This window comes from Vipera berus (assembly GCF_964194415.1).
Source record: "Vipera berus genome assembly, chromosome: 7".
Classification (NCBI taxonomy): domain Eukaryota; kingdom Metazoa; phylum Chordata; class Lepidosauria; order Squamata; family Viperidae; genus Vipera; species Vipera berus.
In genome coordinates this window covers 22167524-22188449 of record NC_138209.1, presented here as the reverse complement: position 1 = coordinate 22188449, position 20926 = coordinate 22167524, and the positions used below count along the sequence as shown (strand labels likewise).

Genomic DNA, 20926 nt, shown 5'->3' with positions numbered 1-20926 from the left:
ACACGCATGAGGGGGAGAAACAACGCTAGACTGCCGCCACCTCTGCCAGCCCTGCAAGCCTCTGCCGGGGCGGCAGAGGCTTGCGGGACTGGCAGAGGTGGCAGCAGTCCAGCGTTGTTTCTCCCCCTCGTGCGTGCGTGTGTGTGTCAGACCCACGGGAATGGCTGGTAGGGAAGCGGCATTCCGGCATTCCCCCCCTTCTGTGTGTCGAGCCCACGGGGCTTGACACACAGAGAAACGCAAATGCCGGACTGCCGCCACCTTTACTAGCCATTCCTGCGGGTCTGACACACACACACACGCACGAGGGGGAGAAACAACGCTGGACTGCCGCCACCTCTGCCAGCCCTGCAAGCCTCTGCCGCCCCGGCGTTGGTGGTCGAGCTCTTCGGAGCCGGCAGAGAATCTCCCGCAGGAGGAGGTCGCGGCTTTCTCTCTTGCTTCGGACTGCAAGGATTTAAACTCCAGGAACAAATCCCGATAGAAGTTTTTTTAAAAAAATACTCCTCCGGGTCGGACAGGGGACCCAGGCTGAGGTCTAGGGGTAGTGGGGGGGGGCTCGCGGACATAGATGGGCTCAAGTGGAAGCCAAGCAGCCCTCCCGAATCTGGGCTTCTGGATGGAGCGGCCGGTGGTGCGTTTCAAAAAGCAGAAAAGTTGGATTTTGAACATTTCAGCAGCGCATCTGCACCCGCTGCTTTTAGAAAGTACGAGGACCGGCAACTCCACTTCTCGGCTGATGCAGCGGGAGGACCAGCCTCTCTTCAAACTCAGCGCCCGTGGCGGGGCTGGATCCGCCACCCGAAAGACTCTCGGGTGGCGCTTCCACGACGCAGTCGAAGCGCTTCGCTCCGCACACGGAAGGAAAAAGGTCGGCCCTCCAGCCGCGACCCGTCCGGCGGGCGCTCCTGCTTTGCGGCTCTCGACGTCGCTGCCGGGAAGCCTCCGCAGTCATGGAGGAGTGAAAGGCAGTGGCAGCACCTCCCCACGGCGGAGGCTCCCCGGCGTGTCCCTGCACCGGTCTCCCCCGCCGGCCGTGGGTCAAGCAGGCTACGCTTCCCCGGGCGCTGCAACGGCACCCGTCCTCCCCGGCGAGTCTTCACTACCTGGCCCCTGCAGAATCGCGGCGGCGCCCCCGGAGAAGCCGACCCCGAGGCTGCGGCCGATTTTTCCTTCTCCAGGCCTCTGCCGCCCAGAGCGTTGTTTCTCCCTCTCGTGCGTGTGTGTGTGTGTGTGTGTGTTAGACCCACGGGAATGGCTGGTAGGGAAGCGGCATTCCGGCATTCCCCCCCTTCCTGTGTGTCGGCCCACGGGGCTTGACACACAGAGAAATGCAAATGCCGGACTGCCACCACCTTTACTAGCCATTCCTGCGGGTCTGACACACACACACACACACACGCACGTGGGGGAGAAACAACGCTGGACTGCCGCCACCTCTGCCAGCCCTGCAAGCCTCTGCCGGGGCGGAGGGTGACGGCGGCTGCGGCGACCGGAGAAGGGAGCCAGAGGACTCGCAGCAGTCCTTAAGGCGTTGGTTGTTATGACTGGGCGAGAAGCGCGCGCGCTGGAAGGGGCTGGCTGGAGGGCGCTGCCTCGGCGCCTCGCATTCCTTTGTTCTGCGGAGGGGGCGGGGGGGAATAAAGGCGGCAGGCAGCGCTCCAGTGAGGGGGAGGGGGAGGGGGAGAAGAGGAGAATGTAAGCCCTGCTGGCTCGGGCAGGAGTAAATAAAGCTGGATAACAGTTGTTTTGTACGGACGGAGCGAGAGCAGAACAAGCTGGCCGGAGGGAGGGATGCGTCTCCAGTCACGTAGCGTGTGTACTCGCGCTGTTCAACGCGGGGAATGAAAGGCGGGAGAGAGGGTGGGCGGAGAGCTCCTCCCTGCTTCCCTCTCCCGGCTCCTTTTTGCCTTGCAAAATGGAACTGGGTTAAGCCAGCCGAGAGCACGCGCTTTCCCCCTCCCCAGCCGGCCTGAGGGACCCCTGCCCCCTTTGTGCCTTTTGCCTTGCCGGAATGTCGCCAAGGCACTCGGCCGACTTGCCCTGCAGTCTGCGTCTCCTTGGAAGTCCAATACCTCTAGAAATCTCCACGTTGGAGAAGCGGCAGAGGCTTGCAGGGCTGGCAGAGGTGGCGGCAGTCCAGCGTTGTTTCTCCCCCTCGTGCGTGTGTGTGTGTGTGTGTGTGTGTCAGACCCGCAGGAATGGCTAGTAAAGGTGGCGGCAGTCCGGCATTTGCGTTTCTCTGTGTGTCAAGCCCCGTGGACCCGACACACAGGAGGGGGGGGACGCCACTAACTTACCAGCCATTCCCGCGGGTCTGACACACGCACGCATGCATGAGGGGGGAAACGCCGGACTGCCGCCACCTCTACCAGCCGTTCCCGCAGGTCTCACACACACACACACACACACACACACACACGCACGAGGAGGGAAACAACGCTTGACTGCCACCTCCCTAGCAGACCTTCCCTGCGGGATGTGCTGCCAGGTGTCAAGCCCTACGGGCTCGACAACACAGTGGGGATCGGGGGAGCACGACCGGTGGCAACTACCCAGCACCAGAGAAGGCCCAGCTGCGCTCGCGCCCATCAGCTGTTCGGCGGGCGAATGCCGGACCCGCGGCCGCGCCAACTGCTGAGGCAGCCGTGGGGAGCCCAGCCGGTGGAACCCGCCCGGCTCCGGAGACAGCCCGGCCACGCCCGCGCCCATCAGCTGTTCGGCGGGCGAACGCCGACCGCCGGTGGAATCCGCCCGGCTCCGGGGAGAGCCCGGCCACGCCCGCGCCCATCAGCTGTTCGGCGGGCGAACGCCGGACCCGCGGCCGCACCAACTGCTGAGGCAGCCGTGGGGAGCCCAGCCGGTGGAACCCGCCCGGCTCCGGAGACAGCCCGGCCACGCCCGCGCCCATCAGCTGTTCGGCGGGCGAACGACAAACGCCGGTGGAACCCGCCTGGCTCTGGGGACAGCCCGGCCACGCCCGCGCCCATCAGCTGTTCGACGGGCGAACGCCGGACCCGTGGCCCCGCCAACTGCTGAGGCAGCCGTGGGGAGCCCAGCCGGTGGAACCCGCCCGGCTCTGGGGACAGCCCGGCCACGCCCGCGCCCATCAGCTGTTCGGCGGGCGAACGCCGGACCCGCGGCCGCACCAACTGCTGAGGCAGCCGTGGGGAGCCCAGCCGGTGGAACCCGCCCGGCTCCGGAGACAGCCCGGCCACGCCCGCGCCCATCAGCTGTTCGGCGGGCGAACGACAAACGCCGGTGGAACCCGCCTGGCTCTGGGGACAGCCCGGCCACGCCCGCGCCCATCAGCTGTTCGACGGGCGAACGCCGGACCCGTGGCCCCGCCAACTGCTGAGGCAGCCGTGGGGAGCCCAGCCGGTGGAACCCGCCCGGCTCTGGGGACAGCCCGGCCACGCCCGCGCCCATCAGCTGTTCGGCGGGCGAACGCCGGACCCGCGGCCCCGCCAACTGCTGAGGCAGCCGTGGGGAGCCCAGCCGGTGGAACCCGCCCGGCTCTGGGGACAGCCCGGCCACGCCCGCACCCATCAGCTGTTCGGCGGGCGAACGCCGGACCCGCGGCCGCGCCAACTGCTGAGGCAGCCGTGGGGAGCCCAGCCGGTGGAACCCGCCCGGCTCCGGAGACAGCCCGGCCACGCCCGCGCCCATCAGCTGTTCGGCGGGCGAACGCCGGACCCGCAGCCGCGCCAACTGCTGAGGCAGCTGTGGGGAGCCCAGCCAGTGGAACCCGCCCGGCTCCGGAGATAGCCCGGCCACGCCCGCGCCCATCAGCTGTTCGGCGGGCGAACGCCGGACCCGCGGCTGCACCCACGGTCGGGGGGGCCAACGGGGGCGGCCATGAACGGCCACAGAGCACACGTGCCGGCAGGGATGGCTGGGAGAAGGCTGGAGACGGCTGCCGGTGGTCGCGCAGCTCCATCAGCTGGGAGGCGGCAAGAAACAGCCGCCGGCGGAGTCAACGAGCAGCTCGTCGTGGCACAGAATATAGATATGTTGCTAAGAAGGGGCCAAGCTTATACTTATACTCGGCTTATACTCGAGTCAATAACTTTTTTCAGTTTTTTGGGGGTAAAATTAGGGGTCTTGGCTTATACTCGAGTCGGCTTATACTCAAGTATATACGGTATTTATTTGAAGACTATAGAATACACACACACACACACACACACACATGTTTTAAAATGGCAGCTACATTTTATCTGGATAGTTTTATAAATGTTTTAACATTCAGATGGATTTACAGAAAACATGACAAAGTGGAATGACATTATACTGCAGCACAATATCTAAGGCAAGTTGTACACACAAAGCTCTTCCCAAACCAAGGATAGTGTTTCTAAAGTGTACTATGAAATCTGAACCAAGAACCTGCTTATTCCTGAATGTTCTGTACATGCACTGGTAATTTATGGAATGAACATAAAATAGTAACAATTACTAACTAGTTCAGGGGTAGGCAACCTTGGCTCTTTTATGAGTCGTGGACTTCAACTCCCAGAATTCATGAGCCAGCATGGCTCAGCTTTTGAAACCTCTCTCCCCTCAGCATGCCTGGCTCAGGAATTCTGGGAGTTCAAGTCCAAGAGCCAAGGTTGCCTACCCCTGAACTAGTTCCAGCTAAAAATGTAGGTTTCAACTGTATGTACGCCCTACATTTTAGAATTAATAGCTCTACAGCTAGTCCTCGACTTATGACCACAATTCAGCCCAAAATATATGCCGCTTAAGTGAGACATTTGTTAAGTGAGCTTTGCCTCATGTTATGACCTTTTTTGCCTCAGTTGTTAGGTGCATAACTGCAGTTGCTGAATTAGTAAAATTGTTGTTAAGTGAATCTGGTTTCCCCACTGACTTTTCTTATCAGAAGTTGATCACATGACACTGGGACACTGCAACCATCATAAATATGAGTCAGTGGTCAAGCGACTGAATTTTGATTACGTGATACTGCAAAGCTCATAAGTGTGAAAATGATAATAAGTTGCTTTTTTCAGTGCTGTTGTAACTTTGAACAGTCATTAATATTAGACTTCAGCAGTACAAATACTTATGAATGGTTCTGTGACTTAAGTAGACTTAAGTTATAACATCGAACAACTATATGGCTTTTTCGTTTCTAATCTGGTCTATAAGGTATATATTGAAATGCTTTTCTTTTACTTATGTTAATGGAAACAATAATTTATTACTGTAAACTCCGAGTAGGTATCTCACAAATACACAAAAGAAGATACCCATTGTTTGTAAACACCAATAAAAAATACATAAGATGTTACTTTAATTATATTCTTGTTATATATATTTCCAGTGTTATGTCTGGACCATGGAGGCTTTTAAATAGGTTCAATCTGTTTTCTAACTACTTTTCAAGGCACTAATCTAGACAGGATTGCTAAATGTTAACTGTAGGTATTTAAATTAATAATACATTCTGTTCTTTTAGATATTAGGACAACATGAACTAGAAAAGAAAGTAACTATTTTGGAAGTTTAGACTAGTTAAGTATTCATTTTACATATTAAAATAAAGAGCTAAGTTTGGTATTTGTTAATCTTTTTATAGTCTAAACTCAACAAGATACTGATAATCCCACTGACCTATTTCATAACAGAAACACAACACAGCAGAGATATTTTAATGCTTTCCCTAATGCTATTTCTAAATAAAAAAATCCATTCCTTGAAGCTATTTTTTTCCATTTTGTAAACTTAAAGGCAGTTTTGGAAACCAAACAAAAACAATCTACTTAGGTCTCCAGATCATTCTATTTTAAAGCACCATAACATTTAATCCTGCTTATACTTGAATAGCTAGTATGAAAGACAGAATCAAACTTGCCAACTATGAGGTTAGTGTATGAACGTTTGCTGCTGTGCTTATGAATAATAATAAAAAAAACAGCAGGAAATTGTGTGACTACTATGAATACAATATGCCAAGAGATTTTATTATCCTTAAAAGTAGTAGACTGAATAAATTGGTTAACTAGAACTGGAGTTATATGAAGGATTCAAGTAGGTATTCACAATTATCCTGTACTTGCACTGCTATATTTGAAAAATTATATAGCTGCACTGTATTTGGGTAGACCCAGATACTTGCTTTCTCCAGTGCATGCGTTCTGGGGAACTGCTATTATCTTACTTTAATGAAACCTTAACAATAATAACAAAACAACAATCCACCTAAATTCAGCATCCATCAAGCTTTTGTGCCCAGTTGATAATGTTTAACAAAGGATAAAGTCAAGCTCAAATACCAGCTTTCAAGATGTCATGTAACAAAATACCTCAAAGAGCTGCAATAGATGTAATGACATACCTAGGAAAAGAGATCCACAGTTGTGTCAGCAGCGGACCACTGGATAATAGAAGATTGTGCAAATATTTAATTCGACCAATATATTACATACTGTGATAAAATTGATATGGCTTTCTTAAGCATGCCATGACAAACAAAAAAATGCTACAATTTATAATGAGTCAACAAACTGCTCACATAAAACACTAGTGTGAAAGATATCCAAATTATTACTCTAGAGATCCAAAAGGAGATGTCCTAAGTTGGAAACAACTTCAGCAGAAAGTTAATGAGTAGTCTCAAGTCCACTTTTCTCTATAAAAATTCATAGGATCTATTCTTAATCCACAAACTCTAATCATTACTAGATGGGCAAAGGCAATCACAAGTAAAAAGCTAACCTTTGTGAAAGGTTTGCAAGCTGGGGAAACGGGTACAAGGTAGACATTTTGCAAACCTTTTAAAAAAGTGCTGCGGAAAGGGAATGAGAAAGCAGTGGACTGTAATGCTCCTATAAGAGCATAAAATGTAATTGCTAAAAAGTAAATTGAAATGGATAAAAAATTGGTTTATGAGAATCATGACTGGAAATCTTTTGCTTCACATGAAGTCTGTGCAAAGTTTCCAGCTGGCATTATCAATGGACTCAACTTTTACTTTAGCTTCAGTCCTAAATTTCCAAGATGTTATTCATGAAAATATAGGAGGTTGGATCTCCCTGCTGTCAAAATACAGGGAAGAGTGTACCGTGGTCAATGGACCATGTGAGAAAGGGGATGATTGAATAATTATATTCTAACTTACAGACCAGAGAAAAGTATGGTTGGTGGACCACCGTGAGTTACCACAACATGTCTTGACCTTACAAGCCAGTTTTATAAAGTCCTGACAATGAATATAAGAGACTTATAAGTAATTTTCTTTCAATAAAGTTACATAAAATGATACCTAAATGAATCCCACTGCAGACTTATGGAGCAGTCATAACCTATCATCAGATGCACTACAATAGCCATACACTACAACAGGGGTGTCAAACTCAATTTCATTGAGGGCCACATCAGCATTGCAGTTGTCCTCAGGGGGCCAGGTAGGTGTAGCCTGGGTTGGCGTGGCCTACTGGGTGGGCATGGCTAAAGTGCATATGGCCTACTGGGTGGGCGTGGCCAGCTCTACATCATTCGCATCAAGGGTGCCTATGGGGGCCTGGGCAGGAGTGGGACAGATCTGAGGGTCTCTGGCAGGAGGAGGGTCTCTGGGCCAGGGCCAAGGCAGTGGGGGCCGTTCCCTCACTGTTTCCAGGATGGCTTCGCGGGCCGCATGAAACCAGTTCGCGGGCCGAATCTGGCCCCCGGGCCTTGTGTTTGACATGTCTGCACTACAATGTTGGCCATACAGAAGAACTGACACTAATAGGAACATTTTTGATACACAATATGATAACATGATAAATGAAATAACGGACCAGGAAATAAAACAGCTCAAATGAAGTGAAAAATGGAGAGACAATTCCTTCATGCATAGCATGGCTATTTCTGATCAATTGTCCTTTGTATTCACTTGAGTCATATGAAATAGCCCTGGATGAGACTGAGAAGTCTAGTATTAAATTTCAAATCCTTTAAATGGAAACTGAAAAGAACAATCCCTGAATGAGATAGATTAATTATCCACATAATATTGTGTGGGTCCTTATTTTAAGATGTGCAATATTGTGACATATTTTACTCATAAAGTATATATTATATGGCATAGTCTGCATAGTGTTTATGTTGATTTGTTATTGTTTCATTTATCCTGACTGCAGTTAAAGGCCCTATGTACTGTACTGTAACTATGTTACATAGTTTTGTACAGTTTGTTGTTAGCTAAGCAGGGTCATTAATTCACGCTATGCAGAGTCATGAATTCACAATGGGAAGCTATATGATTTGAAATAATAATTGAAGAATGTACTTTGAAGAATTCATTGTCTGTCCCCTATAACTGGCAATGACTACTGGAGTAAAATCCGCAGGGACTCCTTTACCCTTTTTTATCATTATGTATCACATACATGACAAAAGATAACTGTCATCATTTAATTGCTTATATCTGTTCATTAAGCTTATGAATATTAACACACACATTTCTTGGAAACAGTTGGAAACAAACTTGACTTTTTTATAGAAAATACTGGCTTTGGAACAGACTCTTTTTTAAAGGAAGTATTCTTGCTTTTTTAAAAAAAAAACTTTGCAACTAGAGTTTTGGCTGACGCCTAGAAGTTCGTAATAAAACCACCACTAAAAATGGCAATAAGGATACGTTATGCTAAACCAGTTGGGTTATATCCAACTTTACATGAACAAACTTTTGCACGCCACAGAATTTCCTCTCTCTCTGTTCCTCCCTGCTTACCATCCAACTTAAGCAGAAATAAACTGAAATCTTGCTACCTACCATTAAATTGTGCAAGACAAACCTGGAAGTGACTTTGCATTTTACAGGTTGCCAGTTAAAATAAAAGAGAATTAATCTCTCCAGGAACATTTTATCTGAGTCTATCAAACTTGCTGAAATGCAGCCAAAAAAAAATCAAGCAAGCAAAGAAAGATCTCTGCATTTTTAAGAGATTTAATCCATGATGGGGATATTTATTTTATTTATTTATTTAATTAGTTTTCTATACCGCCCTATTCCCGAAGGACTCAGAGCAGTTTACAGGGCAATATTTAAAAGACAATATAAAATTAAGATAAAAATAGAATTTAAAAGAATTAAATTAATAATAGCCCAACAATAAAACAATGTTAAAAACTTAAAACTAAAAAACCCCTCAGTCCAGGCCAGATAGATCGAAAAGCCAGGTTTTCAGGTCCCGGCGAAACGAGCGCAGGTCGGGGGCAGTCCGGAGTTCCACAGGTAAATCATTCCAAAGGGCAGGCGCGCCCACAGAGAATGCCCTCCCTCTGGGGATCACCCACCGGCATTCCCTGACCAGCGGCACCCTAAGGAGGCCCTCCCTATGGGAGCGGTAACAAGAAACTGGCAATTTTTTTAGTAGTATGGATTTAGAATATTGAGTGAAATATGACAAATCCAAAATTTCTCAACATTGTTATTCAGAAGATAATGTGGAGCCATGGAAATGCCCTGAAAATCTTCTAAATGCATAATGCATAACTATAGACGCTGTTCCTTAGTTCTGCTCTTTTGTAAACCAAAGATATGAAAAACTTGTATAGAATGCAATATAAGCCACTTTTAGCTTCTCATCCCTCCTATACCCATATGTCAGATTGTAAAACCAAGAGAATGTTGCATGCATGTAGACAGTTTTTTAGGGTTTTTTTCTGGATTTTTATTGGAAGCTCCTGCTTTTACATTTGCATTAAGCTTAACTTGCCAACATGAGCTAGTATAACAAAAGAAGGAATGCCACACGTCCCTGACCACTGAGAAAGATGAAAAAAAGGACAGTCTGGAACTGAGCATCTCTTACGACAACCCTCTTGAGCATTTCTTGCGACACACAAAAATTGCAATGGTTTGCAAATTGGTGGCCTCATCCCTACTATCTAAAATAGTGTTAAAGCACTGCTTTTCTGCAGTCTTTGGGCACTGAGAATATTTTTTCAACTAACATAGAAACTTTTGCTGTTATGAGTGTTGGATTATTTGGATTTGGATATTTATTGAAGCAAATTATCAATGTTCTGATTTATTATATAGTCCGTTATTGACTATGTTTATGTTGGATTGTGTAAGTTTCTTAGGAGTCACATGACCAAAATAACATTTAAGACTTAGTAATAAATAGGTAGTACATAAAAATGTAATGTGCCTATGAAAAAAGGCAATGGCTTATTCTGGGTTCAATAAATGGTTTTACCATTTTTAGCTGCGATAACTGCTCCAAATGTTTCCTATAATTGATTATTATTCTCTCACAATACAGCAGAAAAATTCATGTTGCAGGATCTCCCTTCATTTCATTCTCACAAAAATAAGTCTGTGAGATAGGCTGGATTAAGGGAGTGTCATTGGCCCCAAATTACTCAGTACATTTTTATGGTTAAAGGTGGACTTGAATCTATTTTTAAAGTTAATCCTTCAGCACTGTTATTAATTTAAAAATTGTGTTATCTCTTGGATACAGGTATGTATTTATACTTTCCTGCTAACTATTTTAGTACATTAAAAATTCTTAATCTCTATATCCTATTATTAATGTATTTTATCTTTATTGAAAAATATACTGATGAATATAAAAAAATGTTTATAGCAGGTCTCTTCAAACGTGGCTCTTTTATGACTTGTGGACTTCAACTCCCAGAATTCCTCAGCCAGGCACGCTGTCTGAGGAATTCTGTGAGTTGAAGTCCACAAGTCATAAAAGGGCTAAGTTTGAAGACCCCTGGTTTATAGGAATCTTCAAAATGTATTTTTATGACACTGCAATAATTAATTACTTTTCTCTTGGCTTGATCTTGGTCCTATTTTCAATTTGGGATTATTTTTTTAAGTTTTTTTTTAGTTTTTGCACCAGTTCTCTCTGGTGTTGTTGTTTATATTTATTATGTGTGATACATTACAAGAAGTTAGAGGGTACAGTTACAGAAGACACGTTTCATGTCACCACCCTTTACAATTCTTTGCATGCTTGAAGACAAAGGGTGCTGACATTTATCAGCTTTTTCTTGCTGCAACAGATGTGAAATTTGCTTGATCAAAAACTCCTTGGGAGCTCCACCTGAATCAGTATCATACAGTCTACTACATGCTGTGTTATTAGGATAGCTGCTTAATTTTATTCTACTAATCTAAGGATTCCTGATACTTTTTCTTCCAATTCCACCAAAATGTAATGCCAGAACTCTTAATAATCCGTTAGTGTGATAAAATGCATGCTGAAAGGCATTTCTGAAGCACACTGTTAGCTTATATTATGTTTTGAAAGATTTTAGTTTTAACAAGCGAAATGGTTGGGATTATGCTTAGCACGGTTAAAGATACGTATTTAAAAATGACCAGCTACTTTACAAAAATATGTGAATATTTTACATATTTATATTTTATAATATCTGGAAGTAAATTAGCCTTTTCTAAGGCTAACCATCTTTATTTAATCTTTGTATATACAGTTGCCTAACTTTAAATTAAAATAATGAAAAACCTTATGGCAATGTTGCTTCTTTAGAATCTGCTAATAAATTTGATGAAATTGAAATTGAACTTATATTATCAGATAATAAAATTTTTAAATTTTAATAGATTTCAAATCTGAAGGAAGAATGAAGATAAATGTCTGATGTTGTTAAACAGTGAACTGGTTCCAATTTGCATGTCTAAATTTGGGTAGCCAGACCTGCTAAAAAGGCAGATGGAAACAATAAACAACTGCAGATGTGATTTCCTTTATCTCTGTTTTAACTCTAAATTCCTGAAGACCAACATATAATGACAGCGTGCCAAAATAGAGCCTATAATGGAGACCTTGCTGATTTCCTGGCTGCGATAAATGAAGCAAAAAATCATATCTATAATCAAGATATATATGTATAATATTTTAGATGTATATTTCATATTTTATATATTTATCGCTTGTCCTTTTTAATCAAAATGTGATATGAATGTGTCATATGATAAACAGCATACCGTAAGATAATAAATATACTGTTCTCCTCCTGCCAAAATAATCTAACTGGCTTTAAAGTTCAATTTAATCATTTTTAAACAAAAATCTAAAAATCATAATTAGAGTCTATTGTCATGTTCTATCAAAGCAATTATTAGAGGCTTCCAACGTGGTCAAAGTCCTTCTGACAATCAATCAGGAGGTAAGAAGTGAGGGTGGTACACAACTTGCTGAACATCAACATGTTTTTACCTTCCTGAGAGAAGAAAAAACGTAGAAGAAAAAACAAGGAACTTAGTTGAAGTCAATGATTCTTGACTTTCCATTTAGTTTGGAAAAATTGCTCAATCAAGTGTTTACAAATAGCCACCACCACCTTATTTATATTAGCTGTCCTGTAATCTAATTAAAATCACTAAGAGGAGGAACACTTGCTCTTATATAAAGTGTACAACCTTGCCAATGTTTCCCTGATTGATGAGTTATGCTCCTTATCTAGGATATAAACAAAAAAGAGCCCTTCCGGGAAATTCACACTAGTTGTGATGTGTTAACAGAACTGCTAATGTGTTTACGGTAATTTATAGAGTTTCCGATCTTACACACATGGACTGTAGTTCACATGATGGGACTTTTCTCCATTTCCTTTTCTTACACACTCAAAATTTGTTCCACATGGTCTCCAACTCCACTGAAATAGGCTACAGGAGTACATAGAGTAAAGAGGGTGAAGAGGCATCTCTCTTGATAATGATAGTATTCTGTGACTGGATGACTACCACTGGACATAATACAATGTTTTTATATACATGATATCTATTGTGCTATAAGAAATCTGTATAATTTGTGCACAGAATTCGTGTGATACAGTTATAGAGCACGACTCAATTTAGAATATTCATTGCATCATTTTAGAACACCTTTTCTTTTTAGGTATACGTTTGCCATAATAAAGCAAAGACTTAGAAATTGTAGCCCAGTAACGAACAGTTGAGTTTATTTAATTAATATATCACAAAAATCATACAACTCCTAGCAGGTTACAATCAAAATATTAAAAAAAAATTATCTCATGACTTTGAATCTTTCCATGCAGCATTTTTTCCTATCTTTAACTAATTCAAAGTGTTTGCATCAGCTAGTTCTTCACATAATACAGGGTTAATCTTATCAGATGTATTTATCTTAGGAATAATTACAAGGAATAACTACAAGGAATAAGCCACTGTTTCTACATATTTTACTGCCCTCTAGCGGTCTACAAATGAGGCAAACTGGTAAGCAAACAAAACAGCAATGATTTGTCCCAAAAATTCCAATAAAGAGAAATTTTATTTTCAAAAATTCTATAAATGATCTCTGAAAATTTACTACCTTACTTTGAAAGCTATAATTTTCTTATTGTTTTCTTTGACTTAAGTCTATCTAAAAGTTATTCTAACCAAAGGTGTAAGCCTGATGCTCCTTTGAACCATCCATGAATGAGCATCCCACATATGGTGGTTTCAGTAAATTGTTAATAACAAGAACATTTTCAATTAACAGACCGTCCATTTTGGAAAACATAATGAACTTCACTAAGACCATAAGACAAAAAAAATATCAAAAGCAAATGCTGTGAAACAGGAGTTTTGCAGTCAGCCAATTATTATTGTTTAATTATGTGGTGGAATGTAGTAAGGAGGTTGATTCCCAGGAAGGAGGGGTGCATTCCTGAGCAGTAAGAGGCAACTCAGCCCAGATCTTATGTGTGTGAGAGAGAGGGTGAAGGCAGTTCACAAAGTAAATTGTAGATGCAGATAGTAGAGGGCTTGGTCTGGCAAGATTTTATCTACAGGTATGAAACATTAAAGAACTCAGCTTGGAAGAATCACTGCATGTCATTCTTGGGGCCTAGTAGATAAACAACTTTTTAATGCCTGTTAAGGCACCTGAAATAAAATACACGGTGGAACATGAAAACAAAAACAAATACTTTTCCTAGATAAACTAATTGATTGACTACGTGCTATCAAATTGTTTTTGCCTAGGTGGTTGCTTGGAATCGAAAATAACTTGATGGCATATAATCAATCAATCAATCATTTCATCTAAGAGCATTCTTAATAGGATACAATCATTATGCTATTTGTTTTCAAATATATTATTTATGGTTAATTAGTGGTTTCACTGCTAACAGCAACATCACATATTCTCTCAATTATTTAAAATATATATTTTTTTTTCAAAATTCAGTTTATACGAGTGTGAAATCATCATTTCACAAATGAATGAAAAAAATATGATTCTATAGGAATATCAAGAGCCTTGCCTTTTCCTGGGTTGACTGCAGCAGGTAAACTCTCCCAGTCTAGGGCCCATGTAGGGTAAGGATGAGGAGAAAACATTGCTTCAATCCCTTTTTCCTGCATTTCAAAGAAAAGAAATAATCAATTCAGAAATCTGCTAGAAAATAACCTAACCCTATCTATACAATGTAAAGTATTATGTATTAATGACATCCTGGTATTAGTTGTTTGAAACATAGGATTATTACAGACAAATTATGCCCTTGCTTTTATATTTATCAAAGTAGATGCCCCAGAAAAGATTTGCAGTTGAGGTAGCTAAAATTGGCATTGTTCTCTTACAACAGGAACCAAAACATGTTCAAATCATCACTCAGCCATGAGTTACTCTTCAAAATATGTTTCTGCTTTATAAGGTTTACAAATTAAGTTTAAATAAAATATTTTACCCCTTAAGATAGAAGTAATTATGTAATCAAGCAAATAATACATTTCTCCTCTTCCATTATAGTACAGAATTTCTAAAGCAACCCAAACTCAACCTATTTTTTGGTTAAAGTTTCACTATCATTGATGCAGAAACGAATTATTTTGCAGAGAATAATTTAAGAAAAAATTAAAAACATTGCGAACATGATAAAATATCAATTCTCCAAACTACTTTTATTGCTAAGTTCTTAAAACATAAGGAAATATTTTTTATAGTTAATATATCTAACCTATAAAATAATTACCTACCATTAATTTTGTTATTGTTGGTCTTGGTCCACCTATAAACTGAATTTCCTCTGGAAAGATTTCTGGTTCTTTAAAAGCTGAGAAAGTATTCTGCTGGCATTCATTTGGTAAAGGTTGTGATCGACAATTCAGTATATTTTTTATATTGCATTTGTCAGTGGCTTGCTTTATTCCAGGTACTTCTAGAACCCTTTTGTACCAGCTCAATATTAAAGGCAGCTGTAATGTGTTGTTTTGGTGTTTCTTGCAGGCAGCCTTAAAATGATAAATGAAAAGTTTTATGCACCATTTTGATGTACAAAAAATGCCTTTCGTACTGAATACACACACACACACACACACATCCTTAATAAGGACTAAAAATGCAAATCCTGGGTGTGTGCATGTTAGAAAAGAATCGAGCAGCAGGATAGAAAAACAAACTGTTTAATATGCAAAACACTTAGCTTTCATCGGCCAAACTGCCAACGTCATCAGAACAAGAATAGGAGATCTGGGAGTTTGCCTATATAGCCGGCTGCTTTTGCACCCTGCTCATTGAGCGGGTCACTGGTCTATTGACTTCAAACAGCCGTAGCATTTCTAAATGTCCCACATTTCTTCACGTGCTTGCAGGATCAGTTGTTTTTTTATTCATGGTCGCTCCCCTGGTGAGCGTATACACATCAGGGAGCCGATTACCCAGCCACAGTTGTTTTGTACCTCCCCCCCTCTTCTTTGGTCAAATTTACTACCTTACTTTGAAAGCCGTCTCAAGACCTAAAGCCGGGCATGTTGTGGATTCGTCCTTCCTGGGGATCGCTGTTGTGGCCACGCCCTCCAAGTCGGGATCTAATACAGGGCATGTCCCAAAGAACAACAGCGATCCCCGGGAAGGATGAATCTTCAGTGTGCCCTGTGTCAGGCTTTGGGACATGCTAATCTATGTTTGTTTGTTCCCACCGAACCGGTAAAGAAACTGTCTTTAAACAGTGATTTAAAAAAGGTAAAGGTAAAGGTTCCCCCGCACATGCGTGCTAGTCGTTTCCGACTCTAGGGGCCGGTGCTCATCTCCGTTTCAAAGCCGAAGAGCCAGCGCTTGTCCGAGGACGTCTCCGTGGTCATGTGGCCGGCATGACTAGACGCCAGAGGCGCACGGAATGCTGTTACCTTCCCACCGTAGTGGTCCCTATTCTTCTACTTGCATTTTTACGTGCTTTCGAACTGCTAGGTTGGCAGAAGCTGGGACGAGTAACAGGTGCTCACTCTGTTACGCGGCACTCGGGATTCGACCCGCCAAACTGCCGACCATCTGATCGACAAGCTCAGCGTCCTAACCCACTGAGCCACCGCGTCCCAAAAACAGTGATTTAGTAAACCCTAAAACTCCCCCCTTGGCCACCAGTCTCAGAAAAGGAGATACAGTCTATCATTAAAAGCTTAAAGAGCAATAAAGCCCAGGGTGAGGATTTTTTACCAGCAGAATTATTTAAGAAATTTCCCAATTGGTGGGGCCCTGTATTAGCAGGACTTTTTACACACATAAATAACACCTGCCATATGGTGGAAAATGGCAATAGTTGTCCTCATATATAAAAAAGGGAATGAAAAGGATCCTAGTAATTACAGGCCCATCAGCCTGATTGACATTGTAGCAAAAATATATGCTAGGTACCTTTTGAACAGAATTGAAATCTGGGTAGAGGAAAACAATATCCTCACAGAAGAACAAGCAGGTTTTAGACAAAACAGATCTACTATTGATAACTGCTTTGTCTTGAACCATCTAATTGCCAAATATGCCTATAAGAGGAGACCCGTTTGCTGCTTTCATAGATCATACTTCTCTATATGGTAAATAGAGAAGTACTATGGAGTAAATTGACATCTCTTAAAATAGAACCCAGACTCCTGGCTTTGTTTAAAGCCTTTTACACAAGTACTTGTTTGAGGGTATGGTATGGGGTTAATGGGGCCCTGACTAACAGGATTCACACAAATAAAGGGATAAGGCAAGAGTGTATCCTGGCCCCATTATTATTTAATTTATACATCAATGACTTGCCAGGGTTAATGAAGGATACCATGGTACACATGCCGATGATCCTAAATTCTTACTGTAACAGTTTGCTTTATGCTGATGATATGATTTTATTATCATACTCACAAGTAGGATTACGTAGGATATTAAGAAGATTCAGCTCTTATTGCCAGGATAACTCCCTAATCATTAGCAAATCTAAATAAAAAATAATGGTGTTTGGAAGAAACCATCAGAGATATAAGTGGCAATTAGATGGTGAAACAATTGAACAGGTTAACACCTTTGTATATTTGGGTGTAACTTTTTCCAAGACTGGATTTTGGGCCTGCCATCATCAACGGAGTACATTTAGAGCAAAAGCCGGTTTGAATTTACTACTCAAACTAAAGAACCATAGTTACCCAGGGTCGGTTACCACAATGCTCTTGTATGGAGCAGAAATTTGGGATCTTTATTCAACCATAGAATGAAGGCTACTGCTAAGCTTGTAAGCCGCCCTGAGTCTTCGGAGAAGGGCGGGATATACATGGAATTAAAATAAAATAAAATAAACCACAGTCCTAGAACAAACAGTGCCAGCAAACACAGTGCCATTTGAGATGTATTTTGGGTGTAGATCCAAGAACATCTGTTGCAGCAGTTATAGCTGAATGGGGAATTCATACAATTCATGCATTATCTACAATTAGAGCTTATAACTACTGATGCAAAGTTAATGAAATGGAGACTGATAGACTCCCCATGTTATGCCTACTAGAGCAAATAAAACTACCATCACAAATCTCCTGGATCACCAAACTAACAAATTTTGCCTTCCTGTCTCTTGCATAACAGGAGAACAACCCCAAAAAAGAGTGGCCCAAAGAATTAAGGATATAGAAGCACAAAATGATATAGCTATCCTTGATAAGGTAGGTAACTTGAAATGTCTGAGTAAATACAAACATACTTTTTAAGTAGAGAGTTATTTGAAGTTACAACTCCCAAAACATCTTAGGGAGATATTTACATGAGCAAGATTCCAACAGCTTGACACAATGGTCAGATATGGGAGATTTCATGCTATACCTTACAATGAGCGTCTCTGCATTTGCGGAGCGGCAGAGGTAGAAGACCTGGCTCACATCCTATTTGACTGTTGCCTATATAAGAGGGTGAGAGACAGGTATCTTGGTCTATATACCAAACGAATGACCCATTGGGATCTTCATATCAAAACAACTTACCTTATGTCTGGCCAGAACTTGAAAATAACATTTAACGTAGCATAGTATTTAAACAAAATGGTTCGGTTGAGATCTGCGTATGTGGGACTGATTGGGGTAGATTGCAAGGGCGACTCCAAAATATAATTTTATATTTTATCTATATCTTAAATTATTGTACACTGCTACAATTTCATTTCAGATTGTATTTTATTCCCATTTCATTTTAAATTGTATTTTATCAAATTCCATTTTAAATTGCTTTTATCAAATTTTAGTAACAATTTGTTGCTGGAACTTTGCACTTTGATATGGCCCAAGGGCTAATCAATAAAGTCTTAACAGATTAGTAATTATTAGTCTTAATTTTCATATCTGTATATAAAGAGGGAAGAGACTTATCTATAGGCTAAAGATGATCAAATCCACAAACAGGCTACAAAGGTTGAGCACTTCCCACAACTTATCATTGCTCAGCTTTTACTTTCAACAGAGATAAATTATTCATTCTTACCAAAAAATGATGGACACATGGCAAGAGAACTATGTCGGTCAAAGTGAAATAAAGCCCTTCAGCAAATATATGTTCCAGAGGTGGAAGTTCAGATGTCTTTATTTTCCTAATGTGAGATGGTTCCCTGTTGGTAGCAAGTGGCACCTTCTGCAGAGTTATTTTAGAGAAAGCTGTCCTCAGTTCCAAATCTGCACAAGCAGGTTCCATATTTTCCACAGTCTTATCTTCTTTTGAGGAAACATCAGTGCTTGCTGTCTTGTCAAGCATCTCTTGCTGTTGAACTTTCTGTCTTCTAATTTTGTCATCATTGTGTACTCTTACAGGTTCCCCCAATTTATTTTCAAACTGCAGTATCTCTTTGGGAATAGTCTGAGGCTGATTAGGAGACACTTTTAGGAAGTTTTCAACTGCCAAAGGAATGCTGATCTCACAAAGTCTGGTCCATTCACTAACCTAGAAATAAATAAGGATGACGCAACAGTTAAAAGTGCTGGATTACAACTGGGAATATTCAGTTTCTACCTCACCCTCAACTAAGTAAATTTAATAGGTGACTTTGGGGTAGACATTGTCACTCAACCCAACCTGAAAGGTATTACAGGATGAAATGAAGGGAAGTGTAAAACCTGAGATCCTGGGAAAAAATACTGGATATATCATTATCATCATCACCACTACCACCACTGACTATTTAGCTGAGGATTAGCATGATTGTTGTTGTTGTTGTTAGCTGTGAAGTCGTGTACGACCCATCGCGACCCTATGGACAACGTTCCTCCAGGCCTTCCTGTCCTCTACCATCTTCTGGAGTCCATTTAAGCTCACGCCTACTGCTTCAATGACTCCATCCAGCCACCTCATTCTCTGTCGTCCCCTTCTTCTATTGCCCTCAATCTTTCCCAGCATTAGGCTCTTCTCCAGTGAGTCCTTCCTTCTCATTAGGTGGCCAAAGTATTTGAGTTTTAGCTTCAGGATCTGGCCTTCTAAAGAGCAGTCAGGGTTGATCTCCTCTAGGACTGACCGGTTTGATCGCCTTGCAGTCCAAGGGAATCGCAGGAGTCTTCTCCAGCACCATAGTTCAAAGGCCTCAATTCTTTGGTGCTCAGCCTTTTTTATGGTCATTAGCATGATAATAACAATCAATTGTAAAATATAAGCATTTTAACAAATTGACTGAAATGGCATACATAAATTATTTGTTTTTGAAGCTACAGAAATAAATCTCTACTCATACGCACTGGAGCAGATTCCACTGCTACCACTGTATACCTAAAATAACTCCAAGTTTGTATTCATCAAAAAATAGCCTTGCTTTTACTATGCAACAAGCTGGTTTTGAAGCTGAATTAAAATTCATAAGACTTTAAATTCTAGCATTAAATCTAATATTAAAAATAAACAGGACTCCAGGGGATATTCTATTATAGTATAGTTTTATACAGCTTGTTTTAGACATCTATTGGATGTGCTATATAAATATATCTTTTACTTTTATATACCAGAAAGTAGTTTAGAAATATATTTTATCTTGATTGCAAAGCACCTTCTAGATTTCAATAATAAACTCACTTCAGCACAAGCTTTCAAACAGGTCCTTTTAAAGCCCAAGAGTTCCACAATGCCTTTCTTTGATGGATCCGCCTCATAGGTTTTCTGTACTATATACCGCAATACCACAGCAAGCCCTGCACGACAAAATCTTCCATTCTTTTCAACTACAGCAGGTAAACAGCAGCTTTGAACCATCACAGGAATTTCAGATCTTTTGATGAAGCTAATCTCTGGGTACGCTGATAGTATTTCCTCCGTCTGTTGCATATCAGAAGTTATTTCACTTGGGTTTACTAAAAATATCCGGAAGATCTTACAATCACAATATGCCAACAGAAACAAGGATATAGACGTGTGCAGAGGGTAGGTACAGTCTTCATTATGACTGAAATAGTCTAGATATAGGCTGTCTTCGTTTTCGCTTTTCATGTTTTCCTTAAAGCAAGAAATGTAATTTTAAAAAATAAGAGCTAGAGTTATCTATTGACAAATCAATGTACTATAACCTACAATTACAGTCCTTATGGAAAATACATCATTTGGGTTTTTTTAGAATACATAAATAAACTAGAATTGATTCATGCTGTGTATGGACAGCAATCCAATGCTGAGTTCTCTTCTCTGAAATATTTAGGACTTTTTATTTGTATAACACCATTACCTTT

The 20926-nt window shown here is 42.1% G+C and overlaps 1 protein-coding gene across 2 annotated transcripts in view; it reads right to left on the bottom strand.

The window, feature by feature from the left end:
• GSTCD (glutathione S-transferase C-terminal domain containing) overlaps positions 1-20926 on the bottom strand; it is a 47095-nt gene that overhangs the window by 24376 nt on the left and 1793 nt on the right. For both annotated transcript variants that reach the window (XR_014027122.1, XM_081332820.1), the window contains exons 2-5: positions 20280-20696; positions 18711-19163; positions 14969-15223; positions 14254-14347 (exon numbers count right to left, since the gene is read on the bottom strand). Coding sequence is in view for 1 of the 2 variants with exons in the window: in XM_081332820.1 (XP_081188946.1) it covers positions 14254-14347; positions 14969-15223; positions 18711-19163; positions 20280-20696 (1219 nt within the window). In the remaining variant the exon portion in view is untranslated. The remainder of the gene's footprint in view (positions 1-14253; positions 14348-14968; positions 15224-18710; positions 19164-20279; positions 20697-20926) is intronic.